Below are 18,553 nucleotides of genomic sequence, written 5' to 3'. Positions count from 1 at the left end.
GCTCATGGCTCCTCAGAGATCCCTCCTCCCTCCTCGCTCATGGCTCCTCAGAGATCCCTCCTCGCTCCTCGCTCATGGCTCCTCAGAGATCCCTCCTCTCTCCTTGCTCATGGCTCCTCAGAGATCCCTCCTCCCTCCTCGCTCATGGCTCCTCAGAGATCCCTCCTCCCTCCTCGCTCATGGCTCCTCAGAGATCCCTCCTCGCTCCTCGCTCATGGCTCCTCAGAGATCCCTCCTCGCTCCTCGCTCATGGCTCCTCAGAGATCCCTCCTCTCTCCTTGCTCATGGCTCCTCAGAGATCCCTCCTCCCTCCTCGCTCATGGCTCCTCAGAGATCCCTCCTCGCTCATGGCTCCTCAGAGATCCCTCCTCCCTCCTCGCTCATGGCTCCTCAGAGATCCCTCCTCCCTCCTCGCTCATGGCTCCTCAGAGATCCCTCCTCGCTCCTCGCTCATGGCTCCTCAGAGATCCCTCCTCTCTCCTTGCTCATGGCTCCTCAGAGATCCCTCCTCCCTCCTCGCTCATGGCTCCTCAGAGATCCCTCCTCGCTCCTCGCTCATGGCTCCTCAGAGATCCCTCCTCGCTCATGGCTCCTCAGAGATCCCTCCTCCCTCCTCGCTCCTCGCTCATGGCTCCTCAGAGCAGAATTAAGAGCTTTGGGACGGCCGTCAATATGGCGGCGCAGAACAGCTTCATGTTTAATGGAGGAGCGAGGACATGACCAATAAGAGACTTGGGACGTACCCACTCTCTCCATTCAAGACAAGATTCAAACTACTGGCTTGGCAGTCACATGCATATCTCTCTCTCTAGGACAGGAAGTAGAGAACAAGTTCAAAACATAAATAAAGAGAAAGAAAAGGGGCTGCTCAGTGTCCTGTTTGCAGTTTTTCTAAAAGACACTATTTATTTATTTATTCAGAAGATTCTGTCTCGTTCGTTGTTCTAGAACTGGTTTCTTTCACGGTAAAGATAGTTGTTCTAAGAGTGCCATACTAGTTGAATGTGTGTGTTTAAAGTATCCCACAGGACTTATTGACATGATATGTACACTGTTGGTTTCATTTGATAGATGGAGGGCAGCCTATTGGAGGCCATTTACACATCCAGAGGTCCAGTTAATGACTGGACCTCTTCGTTTGAATTGAAAACCTGTTTTACACCAATATTGCGATTGAGATTAAGTATAATATATTATAATCGTAAGTAACACGCACTTTCTATCTTCTGGATTAATATTATGTAAACTTTCCCCCCGTACCTTGAAGAGGTATATTTTAAAGTTAAAGGGTACCAGAGTTTAGAGAAGCTGCTGAGTCAAAGCAAAGTCTACTGATATCCAGGGTGGTGGATATCACCGATTGTCGCCATCACTTTGGAAGCTTTGAAGGTGTGCGTTTAGTGGATCCGACTCATATCCGTCTCATAACAGAGAGGCTGCGGTGCAGAAAGCCCTGTGCTCACCTCTCCTCTGCTCCCTCCTCAGGAAGAGAACGTCTGCCTGCACTGGGCGGCCCTCTCCGGCTGTGATGACATCGCCCTGGCTCTGCTGGAGGCCCGATGTGACCTCAACGCTGTCAACGTTCACGGTGACTCCGTGCTTCATGTTGCTGCCAGAGAGAACCACCTGGAGTGTGTGATGTGAGTGTGGAATCTGGGTTACACAGACCTACAGACCTGTACCCAATCCAGATCGGTTAGTGTTAGAGATAAATACTCTGCATTCATGGGCGGCTCGAGGACATTTAGAATACTTGAATGATCACATTCAGTCACGTGCACATGTTGAATATGCTGTCTCCTGCACTGCTAATGATTGCATGGAAGCAGCAGAACTGAAAACATGTAACAAAGAGTGTGAACAGTCTTCAAAGCTTCATTTTAACAGCAATGCTTTGAAGCGTAGGAATATGCTTGACTTCAGATATACTCATGTAAACCAAATATCATTTGATATCTGAAATGAAACGTTCAGGTATTCATACGTTTGTTTTCTTCTGGCGTCCCGTCCCTGATGCACACCGGACAGAACCGGGCTCAATTTACTGACGGGCGTCGCAATGAAAGGGGCCGACACTTCTCCCAGAATGCACAGGCGTCTGACTGTTGACGTTGTGTGTACATGCACAATAAAGGCATTATCTTTAGTTCCCAAAAGTGTCCCCTAGTCCCGCCATACTGTGTACGATTGCCTAGTACTGGTGGTATTGGTAGAGCTTCAACGCCCCCGTATTGGTGGATCCATCAAGATTCACGAATAGAGTTTTTCCTACTGTGTTGTATTGTTGTTGAGTTACACAAGAACCTTCTGTAACCCGAGTCAGCGGACCTCTAACTCGTCCATCTGCAGGTTGTTACTGTCTCGTGGAGCTGACATCACTCAGAAGAACAAGGAGGGAGAGAGTGCTCTGGACTGCTGCGTCTACGGCTCCAAGGTGTGGACGGCCCTGAACACCAACAAGAAGCTGACTGATGCCCGGAGAGGCAGGGACAGTCATGGAGACAGAGTGCTCAGCAGGTGTGTGTGTGTGTGTGTGTGTGTGTGTGTGTGTGTGTGTGTGTGTGTGTGTGTGTGTGTGTGTGTGTGTGTGTGTGTGTGTGTGTGTGTGTGTGTGTGTGTGTGTGGTATGAAACAGTCTTTGTCGTACTTATTGCTGCTGTTTGCTCTCATCTCTGTTCGGGTGTTCCTCTGGGACTTGAGACATGTCTTCCTGTCTTGCTTATGAAACACTTTCAGAACCCACTAGTGCAGTGGTTCCCAAACTTTTTCTGTAAAGACCCCCTTTGATGATATAGGAACATTGGACGACCCCCCCCCCCCCCCCCCCCCCCGCAACCCGACCCCAAATTTTTCTTGGTTTTTAATGAATTGCATTATAATGCATGAACTGTATAAAATATTTTTATTTCTTTCTAAAATAAGTACATATCACTTCACAGTTTATTCTTCAGTTTGTTTAACTGGGAAAAAAAATAGCAATAATAAAATATATATAAAATAAAAAATATATAAAATAATTTGTAAATACAATTAACTTAATTTCAAACAAAGTGCAAACAACATATACTGTATTTCCTCACATTGAACAGCAGGTTTTCTCAAACAATAAAATAACACAATTATGAACAAGGTGTGCAGGTCTACATGGACCATATTATTTTGTGATCATATTCCTATGTATATTCCTATTCATATATATCAATCAGTGACTGGTGTGGGCTTGCTTTGCTTTACAGATTTTGTCAAAGCGGGGTTGCTGGTTGGAGATAGCTACTCTCAGTTCATTCTCAATGTTCAACTTTGATCTGTATTTGGTCTTCATTGCAGCAACTGCAGAAAACCCTGTTTCACATAAATAGGATGTGGCAAAAGGCAACAGTATGCCCATAGCTCTTTGGCCTAGTAGTGGGTAGTCTTTCTCCACTCCAATCCAAAACACAGCCAGTGAATTGGATGTGAACTGTAGTCTCCTTGTTGAGTCAGATGTCATGTCAATGTACTGCTCTTCCTCTGTGGTACTGAGGTACCTTAGTTTGAGGCGTTGTCGAGGTGGTCGCGTCGCCTGTTGCGGCTGTAACAGAAGTTCCATCGGATTTGCGCTTTAGACCAGTCACAAATCTGTCCATCTTTGTACATACTTCCTTCTCTTATCTTTATCTTTCTCTGTCGCTCCGTATCTTTCTCGCTCTGTGTCGCTCTGTGTGTCTCTCTCTCGTTCGCGCTCCCTCACTCTCTCTCTCCCTCGCTCGTTCGCGCTCTCTCGCTCGGGCGCGCGCTCGCTCTCGCTCTCGCTGGTTTTGCCACAGTCGGTCTGTGACATGAGCCGCTCTGGTGGCGTGGTTGGAACACAGTGCATGTCACGTCGGTTATTTTATATTGTTTTACCGGTGTATGTGTGCGTCTGTGTGTGTGGGTTGGTGATGAAGCCGCGACCCCCCTGTAGTACCACCGCGCCCCCCCTAGGGGTCGCGACCCCCACTTTGGGAACCACTGCACTAGAGAAACAGGAAATGGAATATGATGACGCTAAAGACAGAAAGCTGGTCTCAGGTTCCTATTATGAAATGTGTTATTATAAAGTGTGGCATTATGAAAGAGGTATTCCAGACGGGGATTGCCAGAGAGTGGGAGGAGTTCTTTGGGGACATTAGGGAATCACGAGCCAGGTTATTGCATGAAAGGTGTCCCGCTGGCTTTGACGGCGCTTCCTTTGGGTTTTTGTCTGAACACAGAGCTTCTTTAAACGGGGCTTGTGTGGATGTCACCACTTCATAGCATACGTCTGATCAGGTCATTGTGGTTATGTAAGCGTAACCAGCCGTTGATACATTTTTTGACTGTAGCAAAAACGTAGATTTCAAATATGGAGAATATTTTGTTGGATAAAAACATGTTTATGGAAATGATTACATCCATATTTTTTCAAAGAATTTTGACTTTTGGAGGACTGAGACAATGACAGAGACGAGGACACAGAGACGAGGACACAGAGCCACGTCGGCTGCTGTGTTTGTGTTTGAGAGACGGAGGAAGGCCAGTAGATTATTGTGTGCATGTTTCTGTACGTTATTACTTATAATAATTAGAATGTCAATGTTATGAATGAAGCTTCAAACTATTGGGCACAGTCCTTGTAGCCCTAATTCAAGCAGTAAAGATGTCCGCTCTCATTAGCAGACAGAATGTCAATGAGCCTGTTTGGTGACTCTTTGGTCTGAGAGAAAAGGAGAGCCAGAGGACATGAACACCGTGATGTGTAAGCTGTGCGATGAACAAGTCAGGACTAAAGATGGAAACGCTACACATCTCCAACCCTTCTCCAACTCACCATCCAACAGATTGCCTGTGTTCACATCCAGCAGACACGGAGCAGCTTTCATTTGGCTCATGATTGTGTCCACCGTTCACCGTCCTTCTGGTTCTGGTTTTGTCTCCACCAACTCCTGAGAAAGATATCTGCTCAATGCTAACATGCTCACATGCTCACGATGACAAAGCTAGCATGTGGTTCAGAGCAGGTGTACTGTTTCCAATGGTCCCCCTCTATGTTCAGCTCACCTTCACTTATCCAATGATGGCGCTAGATTCAAACAAGTCCTCCTCTGGGAACATGAATGTGTAGCAGATGTTCCAGACTGAGGACCAGCAGCATGTTGCTGGTGTGAGAGATGTGGAGTGAGCTGGAGACTAAACAATAAGCAGAGACTAAACAATAAGCAGAGACTAACGTTATACATCATCATTGCATCATCATCAACTGGTTGCTCACATACAGATATTATCAGCGCTGCTTTAAGTTGTAGTTAATGTAACATGTGTCCTTGATACAGATCTATATGCATTTCTGTTTCCGTGCATATTTGAATGTGATTTTGAAGACGAGTGTTCCTTCTCTTCTCTTAGGGACATCTCTCGGGGGTACGAGGCCGTTCCTATTACCTGTGTTAACGGTGTTGACAGCGAGCCGAGCCCTGAAAACTTTAAATACATTCCTGACAGCTGTGTCACCTCCCCGCTGAACATGGACCGGGACATCACGCATCTACAGGTGAGATGCTCTCAAGACAGCAAAGATCTGTGTGTTTGAAGAAGAAGTCGATCCTAAACCAGCAGTGAGTGTCTCTACAGTCTGTCCTCCTGTCTGAGTAACGCATGATGGAAACTACAGTCACCAGCTGTTTTAGGAAGCTACTGAACTAATGAAAGTTCATATTTAGCATTAGTTTCTAAAGATGAATGTCTTCAGTAGGAAGCGATGTGTGGGCGTGCTACACGCAGGGTGAGAGTGTTGAAAGATGAGGCCGCGGTTACACTCGTCTTTTCAATGACACTTTAGTCATCCGATCATAACAGGACGCATGAACTGTCAAGTCTGCTGGTTCCCAGATCAGATCCAACCGGTCAGACCTGGCTCACAGTACGTTCTCATCTCAGTGAAGCGTGCACAGCACGGGCCACAGTCCAGACCGTTCATCAAACGTACTAATGCTGCAGCGAGGAAGCAGCTAAAAGAATGACTTTCATTGTGAAGAATTCATAGGAAATGAAAGGTGTTAAGAACCCCGAAATATATCCAGTCACTGTCTGATCAGACGGGGCACGTAGAAGTATCAGGTGACACAACGCTGAGTTCCGATGTCCCGCATTGAAAAGACAAGTGTCCTTGCAGCCTAAGACGTAGTTGGTTTTGGTCTCTTCGTTGCTGCAAGCTTCACGTCACCGTGAGACATTCACGTCAGGCTCAGCAGGTCTACACGCAGGAACTCATCACACTTGACTTACATCAGCTCTCACTGTGTCACTCAGCACTGCAGCTGTACAGACGACTGCTCATCCGGTACCTGCATGTGTGGTCAGCTCAGCCTGAGATGCTGGTATGACGGTGTAAGTACACGCGCACACACACACACACACACACACACACAGACTCAGCTATGATTCTGTGGGGTTATTTCAATGTCTATTGCTTTTAACAATAATAAAATAACTTATTCAGTGTTTCACTATCGTATGTATTTATTTTTTTACTGTCACTTCCACTTAGTCACATGAGTGTTTACTCTTTAATAACATACTACAGTTATTCCACATGGAAATAAGGTTTTCATTAGTTGAACACATTTTATTAGAGCTAGTTGAGGATATTAAAACAGTGCTGACGGTTTGTGAGGCTCCAGGTTTACGCCTCCACGCCGGAGACAGCCAGGCTGGAGGCTGGAGGCCGTTATGTTCCCGTCTGTCCGTCCGGTCCTCCATACATACACATTTTTCGTGAACGTGAGATCTCAGATTAGCCACACATGTCCAGTTGGACTCAAGGATGAGCTGGTTAGATTCTGGTGCTCAAAGGTCAGGGTCACTGTGACCACAAACAGCTTTTTGTCCATAACTCAAGAATTGAAATGCAAATTATGAGAATTTCACATGAATGTCTAATAGTATAAAATGTTATACTGTTGGACATTCATGTGAAATTCTCATGAGTTGAAAACATTTGGCAGTAATTCCACTTTTTTTCCAAAATATGTTTCCAGCTGTGAATACAAAATCAAACATCTGGTTTTGTGAAAGCACAGATAAATGGTCTCAAGTGTAGATGAGTGTTTGTAACGTGTTTCTTGGTGTGTGTGTGTGTGTGTGTGTGTGTGTGTGTAGGAGGGTCGACTACCTCTGGACTTCTGTCAGAGGGAGCCCCCAGTGCTGTTTGAGTGTAACCACGCCTGCTCCTGTTGGAGGACCTGCAGGAACCGAGTGGTCCAGAACGGACTGAGGTGACCTATTCCGCTCTCAGACATTTCTTCTGCAGCTCTTCATCCACAGCTCACTGTGGCTGTTTATTTCCCACCTCTCCTTCCTGTTTAAAAGCCTTCTGGTTTCCTGGGGGAAGGTTTCATATGAAACAGCAGCAGTGCACAGTGTGAACGAGCACCGACTTCAATCAGCACATATAGCTCCAATGTGGCTGCATTGGAAGTCAGCAGGGTTTCCTTTCAGTCATGGAAAATGATTTCAACATTCTCCTATTTTCCTTTAGCTGAGAATGAACGACAGGAACTCTCAGAGCTCCTAACACGGACAACATCTGGACTACGCCTGGTCCAGCATCATAAACACACTGCATCTGAACAGGCTGCTCTCAGTTCTATGGTGGAAATAATATATTAAAAAACATTCATTTACTCATGAAAAAGAAACGATAAAGATATTGATAAAGACCATCGATACGAGGAGCAGTAGTAGTAGTATGGATAGAATCCTGACGACACCCATCCCGTCACACAGTAACACACACCGTGGGCTCAGGAGAACCCAGTGGTCACAGTGTGCATACTGAGACATGGCTGGCAGGCCTTTAACCCAGGCCAGAGGAAACAGGACTCAATGTCCTCTCCCAGTAGAGAACAGGCTCTCTAAGGAGGTTTTCTCTCTTGAAACTGTTTTCTTGAATCAAATTAATGTCATTTTTTGTCTTAATGTGCTGCTGCTGCAGAGATAATCTCCTTGTTGTTTGCTTCAGAGCGCGGCTGCAGCTCTTCAGGACTCAGAAGATGGGCTGGGGAGTGAGGGCCATGCAGGATATCCCTCAGGGAACATTCATCTGCGAGTAAGGAGAGACCGTCTCAAGAGAAACGACTGAATTCAGTGTTTTACAGCATGAAGTATTGAAGAGAAGCTGCACTCTGAGCTCCTTTCCCTCTCATGCTTCCACAGGTATGTCGGGGAGATCATCACGGATGCAGAGGCCGATAAAAGGGAGAACGACTCTTTCCTCTTCACCCTCGACAACAAGGTGTTTCTATTGGTTTACATCCATTCAGAAAGGTGTGCTCGGTGAAGGTGCATGTTGGTTCTGAGGTGAGAGAAGAAGGACGGCTCGCTGCAGGTCGGATGCTCAGTTAGGACTCTGACTCCTACGACTCGTGAGCTTTCTGCTGCATCAGCAGAAATGATCAGAACAAATATCAATGTATAGATGTTTCACAGTTGCAGTTTGTAGAATTACACGAGTAAAAATGGAAAAGCATGAAATAGTGTTTAATGTGTGGCTTAGTAATGAAGTCGAGATTCAGTTTAATTGATCCTGTTGTGGATTTAAGTGTCGCTCAGTTAGTCGCCAGTCACACCACATGACGGTGTAATGTCAGTGCTGTGGGATTGAAAACGTCTATGTTCCTTTATTCAAGTGTCACACACCTAAAGGGGGCCGGCCCACGTGGTCTCACCTCGTCTTCAGAGACAAGGAGACACGAGCCACTACATGCTTCTGTACACACGTGTCCACTACGTTATAGACGGTCAACATACAACACGCTCACATGTTGACAAAGCCTGAGCTATGTCAAAGGCCTCGTGTGTAAACGTGTACCGCAATCTCCATTCTACCGTCATGTCAGACACACTGCATGTGCTCTGACAGTCGGTCAGCAGGGGGCGCTGCACAGCCGCTCATCACACACCACTCAGTCCGTCCAGCACACAGTTGATGTGAGCAGGGTGGACGAGTCTCTTTGTTCTGTTCACGTATCTTAAAGAAAGATGGTCAAACCAACCTGTTGATGTATTCCTCTGGCCTCTGTGAGGCTGCATGCAGTGATTCTCAAACACTGGGTCGGGACCCACAGAGGGGACGCAGGGGATTTCATCAGTCAACAAATAAATGAGCAGAATTTGAATCGTCTTTTGTTAAACATTTCTATCTGCAGTACAGTTGTGAGCCACATGGTGGAGCTGAGTGTTGGGATTGTTCTGATGACCGGAGCTTGCTGAGCCTATTTACTGTGTTTGTGTTACTGATGAGAGGAGTGAGACAGTCTGTTCGCCTCTAATGTGTTTGGTCTCATAAAGTATATAAGATGTATTTTCAATAACGCATGCATAAAACACATTGTGATTTATCAAATGTACATATTTTCTAAATGGCTGCTCTATCTGTTCAGGATAATATAAGAGTTCCCTCTCATCTATAGATCAGGGTTATTGTGTCTTGGGTTGGTTTGTCATTTTTAAAAAGTGTGTCCCCGGAAAAAGAAGCTTGTTGAACACTGGTAGTGCAGTGGTTCCAGTGCAGGAGTAGATTCAGGACAGAAGCTGGGAGCACACCTAGTCAGATGATCAGAACGGTTGGAAACAAACCAACAGGTTAACACTAGTTCTAAGAGAAGGTGAAGGTGAGCGGTCTCCTCTAAGCATCCAGCACAGCTCACAGACACACTTCCTGCACAGCAACAGTAAGTTCAGCAGGTCAAAGCTTTGATGTCCTCGTGGATTATTAACATGTTTCTGGTGCTCTCGCTGTGTTTGCCCTCCAGATGAAGAACATGTGACCGTGACTCTTTGTGTTCATCATCTTGTGCAGGTGGGAGACGTGCATTGTATTGATGCGAGACTCTTTGGCAACATCGGCCGCTTCATCAACCACCTGTGTGAGCCCAACCTGTTGGCTGTGAGGGTGTTCACCATGCACCAGGATCTACGCCTCCCCAGGATAGCCTTCTTCTCCAGCAGGCCCATCAGAGCTGGAGACCAGATGGGGTGAGTGGAGGAAACCCTTCAGTAGAAAACCTCAAGTAAACGGTTCAAACAAAGATAACATGATGGACGGGTGCCTCTTCCTCAACAGGTTTGACTATGGCGATCACTACTGGAGGGTGAAGAGCAAGTACTTCAGCTGCCAGTGTGGCTCTGTCAAGTGTCGCCAATTGGCCGGCAGCGGATAGGAACCCACTGGTCCCTCTCTGCCGGGACGCACTCTGTGGCTCTGACCTCTGACCTCGTCACCGTCAGAAACACGGAACGTGATGCTTTCATTACGTCAACACCAACGGGATGTTTTTGAATTCACAGTTTTAAAGCAACTTTCACAAACATTGTGAGAATCCGTAACCTCAGAGCACAGGATCTGACTCATTGATGCACCTGATGAGGTCACTTTTCTATATGAAGGACCCTGTAGCTCGCCACCAGCCCCAAATACTGTATGTCAGAGTGGTGACACCATATCTACACTCATGCACTCTCGCTTTAATACTGCAAGTACGTATGTATTAGTGAAGTGAAGTGATGTTCCTGTAGTCTGATATCTTCTATGAACACGCGTTTTACTACGTGTCTAATTAGACATTAAACACATGTGAAAGCTCTTTTCATCTTGTTTTTTATTAATGAACTTTAGTTGTCAGGAGAAAGTAGGGACACGGCTTCAGGAGGGTCGGTGAGGTCCAGCATCTGTGCTGGCTGATCAGGTCTTGCTCACGGTTGGTGTTCCGGTTCAGCCCAAAGGTGTTGGATCAGTCCTTCCACACCAGACTGGGAGATCATGTCTGTATGGAGCTGACGTTGTGTACGGACACGTCGTCATGTTGAAACAGAAAGGGGACAAACGTACTGTTGACACAAAGTCTCTACTGTCCAAAATATCTTTGTATGCTGGAGCATTAACGTTCATTTTTATTGGAACTGAAGGACCCGAACCAGGAAGCAGTGACCTAGACCGAAGGTACACAGCAGCATACTGTATGTTCACATACATTTAGCCATATAGTGTAACTATAGTACTCTATTCTAGACCAGGAACAACTAACCCAGACCACAAGTACACAAAGGTATGTGGACAGGTGGCGTCCACTTACTTTTGGCCGTACTGTGTGGTTGGCACATTTAAGTGAAGATATCACGACGACAGACTGTCAAATAACTGAGACGAGTCAAATGTGAAATGAGTCATTCTTCTCAGTTTTCCATCAGTAATACTTTCTAGTAAAACTAATTTGGTGAAATGAAATGATTGGTGGTTTTCCTGGGAGCTGCTGCAGTCCTCTGCAGGTCCCTGAGCTCTGCTGGCCTCAGTGTGGAAGCAGATTACTGGTCAACATTGCTGCCGGTTTGTTAGCTCGGCAAATCCAAATGCAGCTCCGTATTATTTTGCGAAACCTCCCAGACCGTTTCATGTCGAGTGAATCCACAGATTCACTTCAACTCAACCACACGCTGGTCTGATCATCATGTTCACCATCGAGTCACAGCTCCTCACTAACTGCAATTTGAACCAATTTCAAAATTACATTTTTGCTTTGAGCCCTACAGCGTTTTTAATAAAGTACTTTCATTTTTGTTTTATAATAGTTTTTTTTTTAAAATGTGATAACTTAGGATATGTAGTCTGTTAGTTTCACATGATTTCCATTGTTATGTAGCTACATGCCATTTGTTTGATTGTAACCTGTGCAAAGTAATTCATACAACTTGAACATGTCAAACGGTTCCCCGTCACCTATAATTGTATGTTCATTATAGTCCTCTTGAAGCATAAATTGACTTATTTTCATCAATAAATCCTTTTTAGAAATTTGAATGTCTCTTTTTACTGGAAAAGCTTGGCCGGAAGTTGTTGATGTACACTAGTTTTACACTAGGCAGGTATTGTACATTATGCTGTATTAGTACATCTCGTGCTCTTATTTTGAACGTCCTCCCGGAAGTGCTCTCTGTTCCGTGTAACTTGACGGCGGTGGGGCTCGCTCTCCTCCCTGTTGCTGTGGAAACAGGGCCGGGCCAGGTGGAGCCACTGACTGGCGTCCTGTGGGTCACGTGGGGTCTGGAGAGGGCGCAGTGAGAAAGTAGTCTGCCTTCTCATCACCGGAGAGTTGACGCGAACAAGTTGCTCAGCCGGGGTTTGTGCTCCGTTACCGACACAGAGAGAGTGACCTGGTCCGAGCAGCGACGCGGTGCTAAGAAGACTCGTCCCGCGTGTATCTGGGAACAGAGACGAGTCTGTCGGGAAGAGAAGTGTTGGTGGACGCTTTCTAGAGGACAACGTCTCCACTCGTCGCGCTGACGGTTCGCGGTATTTTCTTTACTGTGAAACTGACGTTTTCTTTCCGGGATATCGTGGACTTGAACCGTTGACGCCCTCTGAGGACCGGGGCCGCCCATGAACAATGATGCATCATGGAACCTGATGGTGTAAACTTTGGTGTGGGGGCCAGTGGCAGCATGGGAAGCAGCAGAGACGGAGAGATGAGGGACTGACGTTGAGGAAAAAGAGCCTCCACTCTCTGTTTCCTCGTGAATGTGTGACTCTTCTGCTCGTGGACGTTGCACGCGCCTCAAGGACCTAAAGGACCCGGGGGACCTGGGGGACGGGGCGGCGTGTGTTGGGATGCTCCCTCTCTTTTCAGCTGTCACTTTTGGTTTCTCCAGCAAGACCCGCGCTCTCCCACAATGGCCCGCTTTGAAGACGAACCGTCCGGCCGCTATGGAGGCAGCTGTCCCGCGGGCCCGACCAGAGGGGCCGGCCGGCCTCCGGGGGTCCAGAGGGTGTACAAGCAGACGATGGCCCAGAGAGCCCGGACCATGGCCATCTACAACCCCATCCCAGTCAAACAGAGCTGCCTCACCGTCAACCGCTCTCTGTTCATCTTCAGTGAGGATAATGTCATACGGAAATATGCCAAACGGATCACCGAATGGCCATATCCTTAAAGTCCCGTCTCCCCGGCACACGTGCCGCTGTGTCCCACAGAACGCGAGGTCGTTACGCACATATGTCCATTTCAGGTCCGTGCTAACCGGCAGAATAGTCACGTGTCTCGGTAATGAGACACTCTTAATTGCAACGAATTTGCATTTGGCATAAATACAATATGAAAAGAAGTGTGTGTGTGTGTGTGTGTGTGTGTGTGTGTGTGTGTGTGTGTGTGTGTGTGTGTGTGTGTGTGTGTGTGTGTGTGTCACTATAATGTCAAACTTCTACAGTTGTTCCCACAGCCTTCATTCACAGATCCCCGGTCAGTTTTCTGTACAGTATAAATGCTTCCATTTCCTTCAGTTCATGTCGGCTACAACTGTTGACGAGAAAGAGAATCGTTGTGTTCATGCTTGGTGTTTCACATAAGTTCATCAATGAGTTTCTTGTGATGATATTTCATGTTTTTTGACTGAGATCTGCTGATGGAGTGAGCGCTCTATCAGAACATTGCTCATTCTGTCTTCATGAACTGGGTTATAGAGCACATCCAGGGTTAACGTGGGTTTACTTGGTCGACCATGTCTGTGGCAGCTGGTGCTGTCCGTGGTGCTGAAGCTACCAGCAGACTGCATGGGTGTGACAGCACAAACAGGGCACAGCAGCACGATGCAGCAGGAGGCAGGCTTCAGACCGGCAGACAGCACCACCGTGTCAGTGGTGCAGATGTGGATACTTTGTGAGGACACGGTGAGTTGTGTAATGGGCTCCGTTACTTAAGTCACTGGTTGGTTACCCCTGTTGCTTAGCAAACATTCATCCCGCTGTGGTGGTGCAGTGCATTACTGAGCCCTCTGTCCTGATGCAGAGCAGCGGGGATCTGACTGGAGTCCACTGGCCAGCTTCCTCTCCTGAGGATGTCCTGCTCCTGGCAGACCTGAGGGGGGGCTGAAATACCCAATAATCTGCTCAAATCAGTGTTTGAGGTCTTGAAATAAGAAACTCTGCAGAAATGTGGTTCTATCTGACAGGAAAAGAGAAGATGTGAGTGCTTCTATGGAGGACTGTATCGGAGTATAGATGCAGCTAGCTAGCCAACTAGTTTGAGGCCATTGAGATAGAACTCTCCACATTTACACATCTAGTCAGCTGGTGACAGCTGTTCTGTGATGTCTGCTGTGGCTCTCCAAGGGAGCTTTCTAAAGTCTGAAGAATTAACCCTGGTGACATCATCAGGGTCATCTCAGCCTGGGCTCAGGACATTTACCGTTCTCAACATGAACATATCATCAAACAACTATCATCTATGTAAACACATGGAGGAGTAATGTCTACCTGAGCAGAGGATGCAGTGTGTTATCACAGCTTCACCTCAGGTTAGTGCACGTGAGCGTGCCCCACTGGTTCGCTCACGGCGCCGCTCTGCTCTGCTCTCATACGGCGGTTACAGCCCATAACGCCATCCAGACAGACAGACAGCGTGGTCTGTAGTTTCCCCGTTAGCTCCGTCAGCACTTGTGCTGTAGTTAGCGCTGTTAGCACCGTTAGCTGAGAGCTGCTCGCCGTCAACACACTGAGAGCCGTTGAGAGGCAATGCAAATGCTCCCTCTCTCGCATGAGGATGGGGGCTGGTGGGATATGAAGGATCCTATTGGATGCAATATGTGAAATGTAGGACCCAGTGTTGTGGACTCAGGACCTCTGCTGGTTGCATTACTCCGTTCTTTGTGAATCCCCGACTTTATGGAAGTGAATGATCTGCTGCTTTCAGTATCAAACTAAACCACAATTACTATATACTAATCTTTACTGTCTGCGGTTTAAGCAGTTATTATACAAGAATGAACATACTTTGCCATTTAATACTAAGTTGTACAATATGTGTTCTGTTGGATGTCAATCAAACTGAGACTTTAGATCGCTAAAGCCCATTACAGTTAATCTTAACAATGCAAAATAGTATTTTTCATTGTTTTCCTCGCTGTGAGCAGCCATAGCTGTAGAATGATGGGTGTTCATTTGCACATTCACTTTGTAGTGTGAACACTGAGCTAAAGAGCTGCTATGAACTGGAGCTACAGCAGGTTGAGGGATTCTCCTGTTTGACAGACAGGAGCTCTTCTCTTCTCCTTTGATTTCTTCTCACAGTGAAGCTGACATGTATCATTGATGCATGAGCTATAGCTGCTTTAACAATGTGTGTGTGTGTGTGTTGTACTGTATGTTGGAAAGATGCACCACCTGTTCCTGTAGTGGAGAGGAAGAGTAGTATGTATTGTGTTAATGTTGTGGTTTGTGTTTGCATGTGTAGCAACCTGTGGATGTATTGTCCTTAACACTTTCACTCCATTTGAGTACATGATCCTGTCCACCATTATAGCAAACTGCATCGTGCTGGCCCTGGAGCAGCACCTACCGGCCTCAGACAAGACACCCATGTCAGAGCGTTTGGTGAGTAGCCACTGACTGCTTTCTACGTCCTCCTGTACAGCTCTGCATGTGATGCAGAAGAACAGACAGAACACTGTGATGCTGCACCCCCCCCTCTCCTGTGTTCATGAATTACAACATGCTGGTGCCTAAATACATTGAGTGCTTTCATGAAGTCCTTAACATTAGATTTCTTCAGAGATAGTTTTGAATACAGAGTAGGACGACACCTGATCCTGTTCTCAGAGTGGGCTCCTCCTCCTCAGCTCTGCAGGTTAAGCACAACCCTGCAGAGCTGCCTTTGATTCCCCCTGTGTATCATTACCTCAGGTTACCACCCCCCCGCCCTAGATCGCTTGTCAAATCTTACCTTTAAAGACGCAAGTGCTGGGAGCCCTTCTGCCCAATCAGAGAGCTGGTGGTGGTGGCAGGGGCGGGGCTGTTATAAGGATGACATGTCACTCCTGGAGGCGGACCTACCACAGGACTGTCATCATTCTGGATACTCATGAGTATTCCTTGTGTGGTCAGGCTGCAACTAACAATTATTTTCATTATCGATTCATCTGCAACATATTTTTTCTAGTCATCAATTAATTCTTCAACTTGGCAATTTCTGAGAACCCAAAGTGATAGTTCACATTGCAACAGTCTAGACCCCATGGGCACTGGGATCACTCCCATGCAGCTCACATGACGAAGAAGAGCAACACATTCTCATCTCTGAGGAGCTGGAACCAACAAACGTTCGGCCTTCTTGCTTGAAAATCAAAATAGTTGCCGATTTGCTGAGTAGCATCTAGCGGGCCAGCGATCAAGATCCAAGACGTGTGGTCCCTCCGGTTATACGAGTACAATCATGAGAAATGCTTTGGCTGGTGAGGCTCCATCAAAGAAAGAAAATGAATATTAAATATAAAGAGACATACAGAATATAATACCATACAATATAACAACATATAAGAAGCAATGAAATGATCCACTGCATTAAGAGGTTGCATACAGAGGCGTGAGCAACCGATCCTTGAGTCTGAAGACTTATCGGTGCCACAACACTTCCAGAGGTTTACAGTGGTTGGAGGAAGGATTTTACAAATATGGAAAGTACACATAGTACACAAGTACACATCATCGTATCCTTCATCACAAGGGCCGCAATGTGAACGGTCGAATTAGCCTGTTCATGTTACATGGTAGCCAGGAATGTATGCTCGCATGGATCTGATTGGCCAACACAGAGCCTTGCCAGAAGACGTTGCATTGCATTGTGGTACGAGTAGATCAGTTTGCTTTGCCTTAGCCCTCTGCATCAGCAGAGCCACTGCAGTGCTAGTGTCAGTCTGAACACATCAACACCCTCATCGTCATCTCACAGGGAAGCCAAGAGTTAAACAGTTCCTCAACAAGACATCTGCGTAGAGCAGTCTAACAATGATCAGAGAGAATCAGAGGGAGGAAGTTAACGATCTGATTCAGAGTCAGCTTTCACATCTAAAAGCAAAACACGATCAAATCACAAAGTCTTACCAAAGAGAAAGCCTCTAAACACGTTTATTCCTGTGATGCCTTATCTATCCATGTTGCTGGTTCATAAAGGATACAAACTGAAATATACACGTTAAAATATGCAGCATGTCATATTTTGAACTTCAGGTCATTAGTGCCGAATTCAAGAACATCAGCGTTCATGAAAGTTGTTCCTCTTAGATCTTCAGGGTGTTGAGCATAGATAGAGCAGTGGAGAGGCTCATGGGACAGTGACTGTGATGGACCTGAAGCTACTGAAGGATCCTCTGGACCTTCATATTATTGGAGTGCAGTGACATTGACAATATCACATTTCATTGACTCGGCCAGATGGAAGAGTGTATTTTCATGAAACCTCCTCACTCTACTCTGCTTTGTTTCCTGACAGGACGACACAGAGCCCTACTTTATTGGAATGTTTTGTTTTGAGGCTGGCATCAAGATCATCGCCCAGGGCTTTGCCTTTCACAAAGGCTCCTACCTGCGTAATGGCTGGAATGTAATGGACTTTGTGGTGGTCCTAACAGGGTAAGTAGCACCGGCCTAATGGCTTCCACAGCTGCTAACTGACAGAGCTGATGGGCAGCAGCGATTAATGAGGGGAGAGCTCTGATGTGTGTGTGTGTGTGTGTGTGTGTGTGTGTGTGTGTGTGTGTGTGTGTGTGTGTGTGTGTGTGTGTGTGTGTGTGTGTTGTATTTCTAATGATCAGTCCAGATGGCTGCGTGTTTCCTTCCTGTCTGAATAAACTGATTCTTGAGAAGGTGGTTCTGTAAACCACAGAGAAGTCCTCGTATGTACACGGCAGAAATTACTGCAACACCAAATTATAGCAAAATATTGTTTGTGGTGTCCCATCACACATCTACAGATGATGGAAATCATTTTGCAGCAATAGTTTTGCCTTTAGTTAAAGTCATCAGTGTAACAGTTTGCAGCTGAACTCCACTCAGCTGACACAACAACACTGCAGGACGAGAGATATGTTGATGTTCTCTAGAATGGCATCATCATTCACATGCAGACATTTGAACCTGATACAAAGTATGAGAGTCATATTTTAATGTACATCACATTGCATCGCTACCCACATGTCATAAATGTCAACCATGAAGGGAGAATGCATGAGCTCACTGGACCCCCAGCCTTCACCAGTGGTTCCTGCCTGCTGCTGTCAGATGCAGCACTACAATCCTGGCAGATTAATTCAAGTACAACAAAAAGTACACATTTTCATACAATGGTCGCTGAGGTCAAGTTTGCGTTTGTACTTCTACCACTCAAAGCTGGATGATTCAACTATTTACAAATGACTTTCAGCTACTTACATGTTTCCATTACTTTTATCCAGTAAATGTAACTAAGTACACTAATGTACTTAAGTCCAGATTCAAGGTACTTCAATACTACAATTTATGTTTTTCCATTTTATGCAACTTTGTACTTCTACTCAAGTACATCTTCGAGCTAAATAAAGTATTTAAAAAGCTTCTTGGATCATCTGGAAAATCACAAAGCTGAAAACAGGCTGTTGTTGTTTTTAGAGATACGAGGTTCTAACGGGACAGAGAGCTATAAATATTATGATTATAGATTATGATGCATTGCTGTAGATCAAACTAGACAACAGGATG

At 46.1% G+C, this 18,553-nt stretch overlaps 2 protein-coding genes across 4 annotated transcripts in view; both read left to right on the top strand.

Moving 5' to 3' along the window:
* Window positions 1-11,851, top strand: part of ehmt1a (euchromatic histone-lysine N-methyltransferase 1a) — a 30,596-nt gene extending 18,745 nt beyond the window's left edge. For 2 of the 3 annotated variants that reach the window (XM_076078119.1, XM_076078120.1), the window contains exons 15-23: window positions 1,486-1,640; window positions 2,350-2,517; window positions 5,404-5,548; window positions 6,307-6,384; window positions 7,156-7,271; window positions 8,018-8,104; window positions 8,212-8,290; window positions 9,857-10,032; window positions 10,121-11,851. In XM_076078119.1, the coding sequence (XP_075934234.1) occupies window positions 1,486-1,640; window positions 2,350-2,517; window positions 5,404-5,548; window positions 6,307-6,384; window positions 7,156-7,271; window positions 8,018-8,104; window positions 8,212-8,290; window positions 9,857-10,032; window positions 10,121-10,217 (1,101 nt within the window). In that variant the 3' untranslated portion in view covers window positions 10,218-11,851. Of the gene's footprint in view, window positions 1-1,485; window positions 1,641-2,349; window positions 2,518-5,403; window positions 5,549-6,306; window positions 6,385-7,155; window positions 7,272-8,017; window positions 8,105-8,211; window positions 8,356-9,856; window positions 10,033-10,120 lie in introns of those variants that run through there. The other variant, XM_076078121.1, reaches the window with a different exon arrangement.
* Window positions 11,852-12,142: 291 nt separating this feature from the next.
* cacna1ba (calcium channel, voltage-dependent, N type, alpha 1B subunit, a) overlaps window positions 12,143-18,553 on the top strand; it is a 144,254-nt gene continuing 137,843 nt past the window's right edge. Inside the window, exons 1-3 of the mRNA XM_076078144.1 lie at window positions 12,143-12,971; window positions 15,310-15,415; window positions 17,310-17,449. Coding sequence (XP_075934259.1) covers window positions 12,721-12,971; window positions 15,310-15,415; window positions 17,310-17,449 — 497 coding nt within the window. The 5' untranslated portion in view covers window positions 12,143-12,720. The remainder of the gene's footprint in view (window positions 12,972-15,309; window positions 15,416-17,309; window positions 17,450-18,553) is intronic.

This window comes from Anarhichas minor, unplaced genomic scaffold (assembly GCF_050575085.1).
Source record: "Anarhichas minor isolate MPS153535 unplaced genomic scaffold, ASM5057508v1 ptg000063l, whole genome shotgun sequence".
Classification (NCBI taxonomy): domain Eukaryota; kingdom Metazoa; phylum Chordata; class Actinopteri; order Perciformes; family Anarhichadidae; genus Anarhichas; species Anarhichas minor.
Note: the sequence above shows the minus strand (reverse complement) of the source record. Positions and strands in the feature narration are given on the sequence as shown.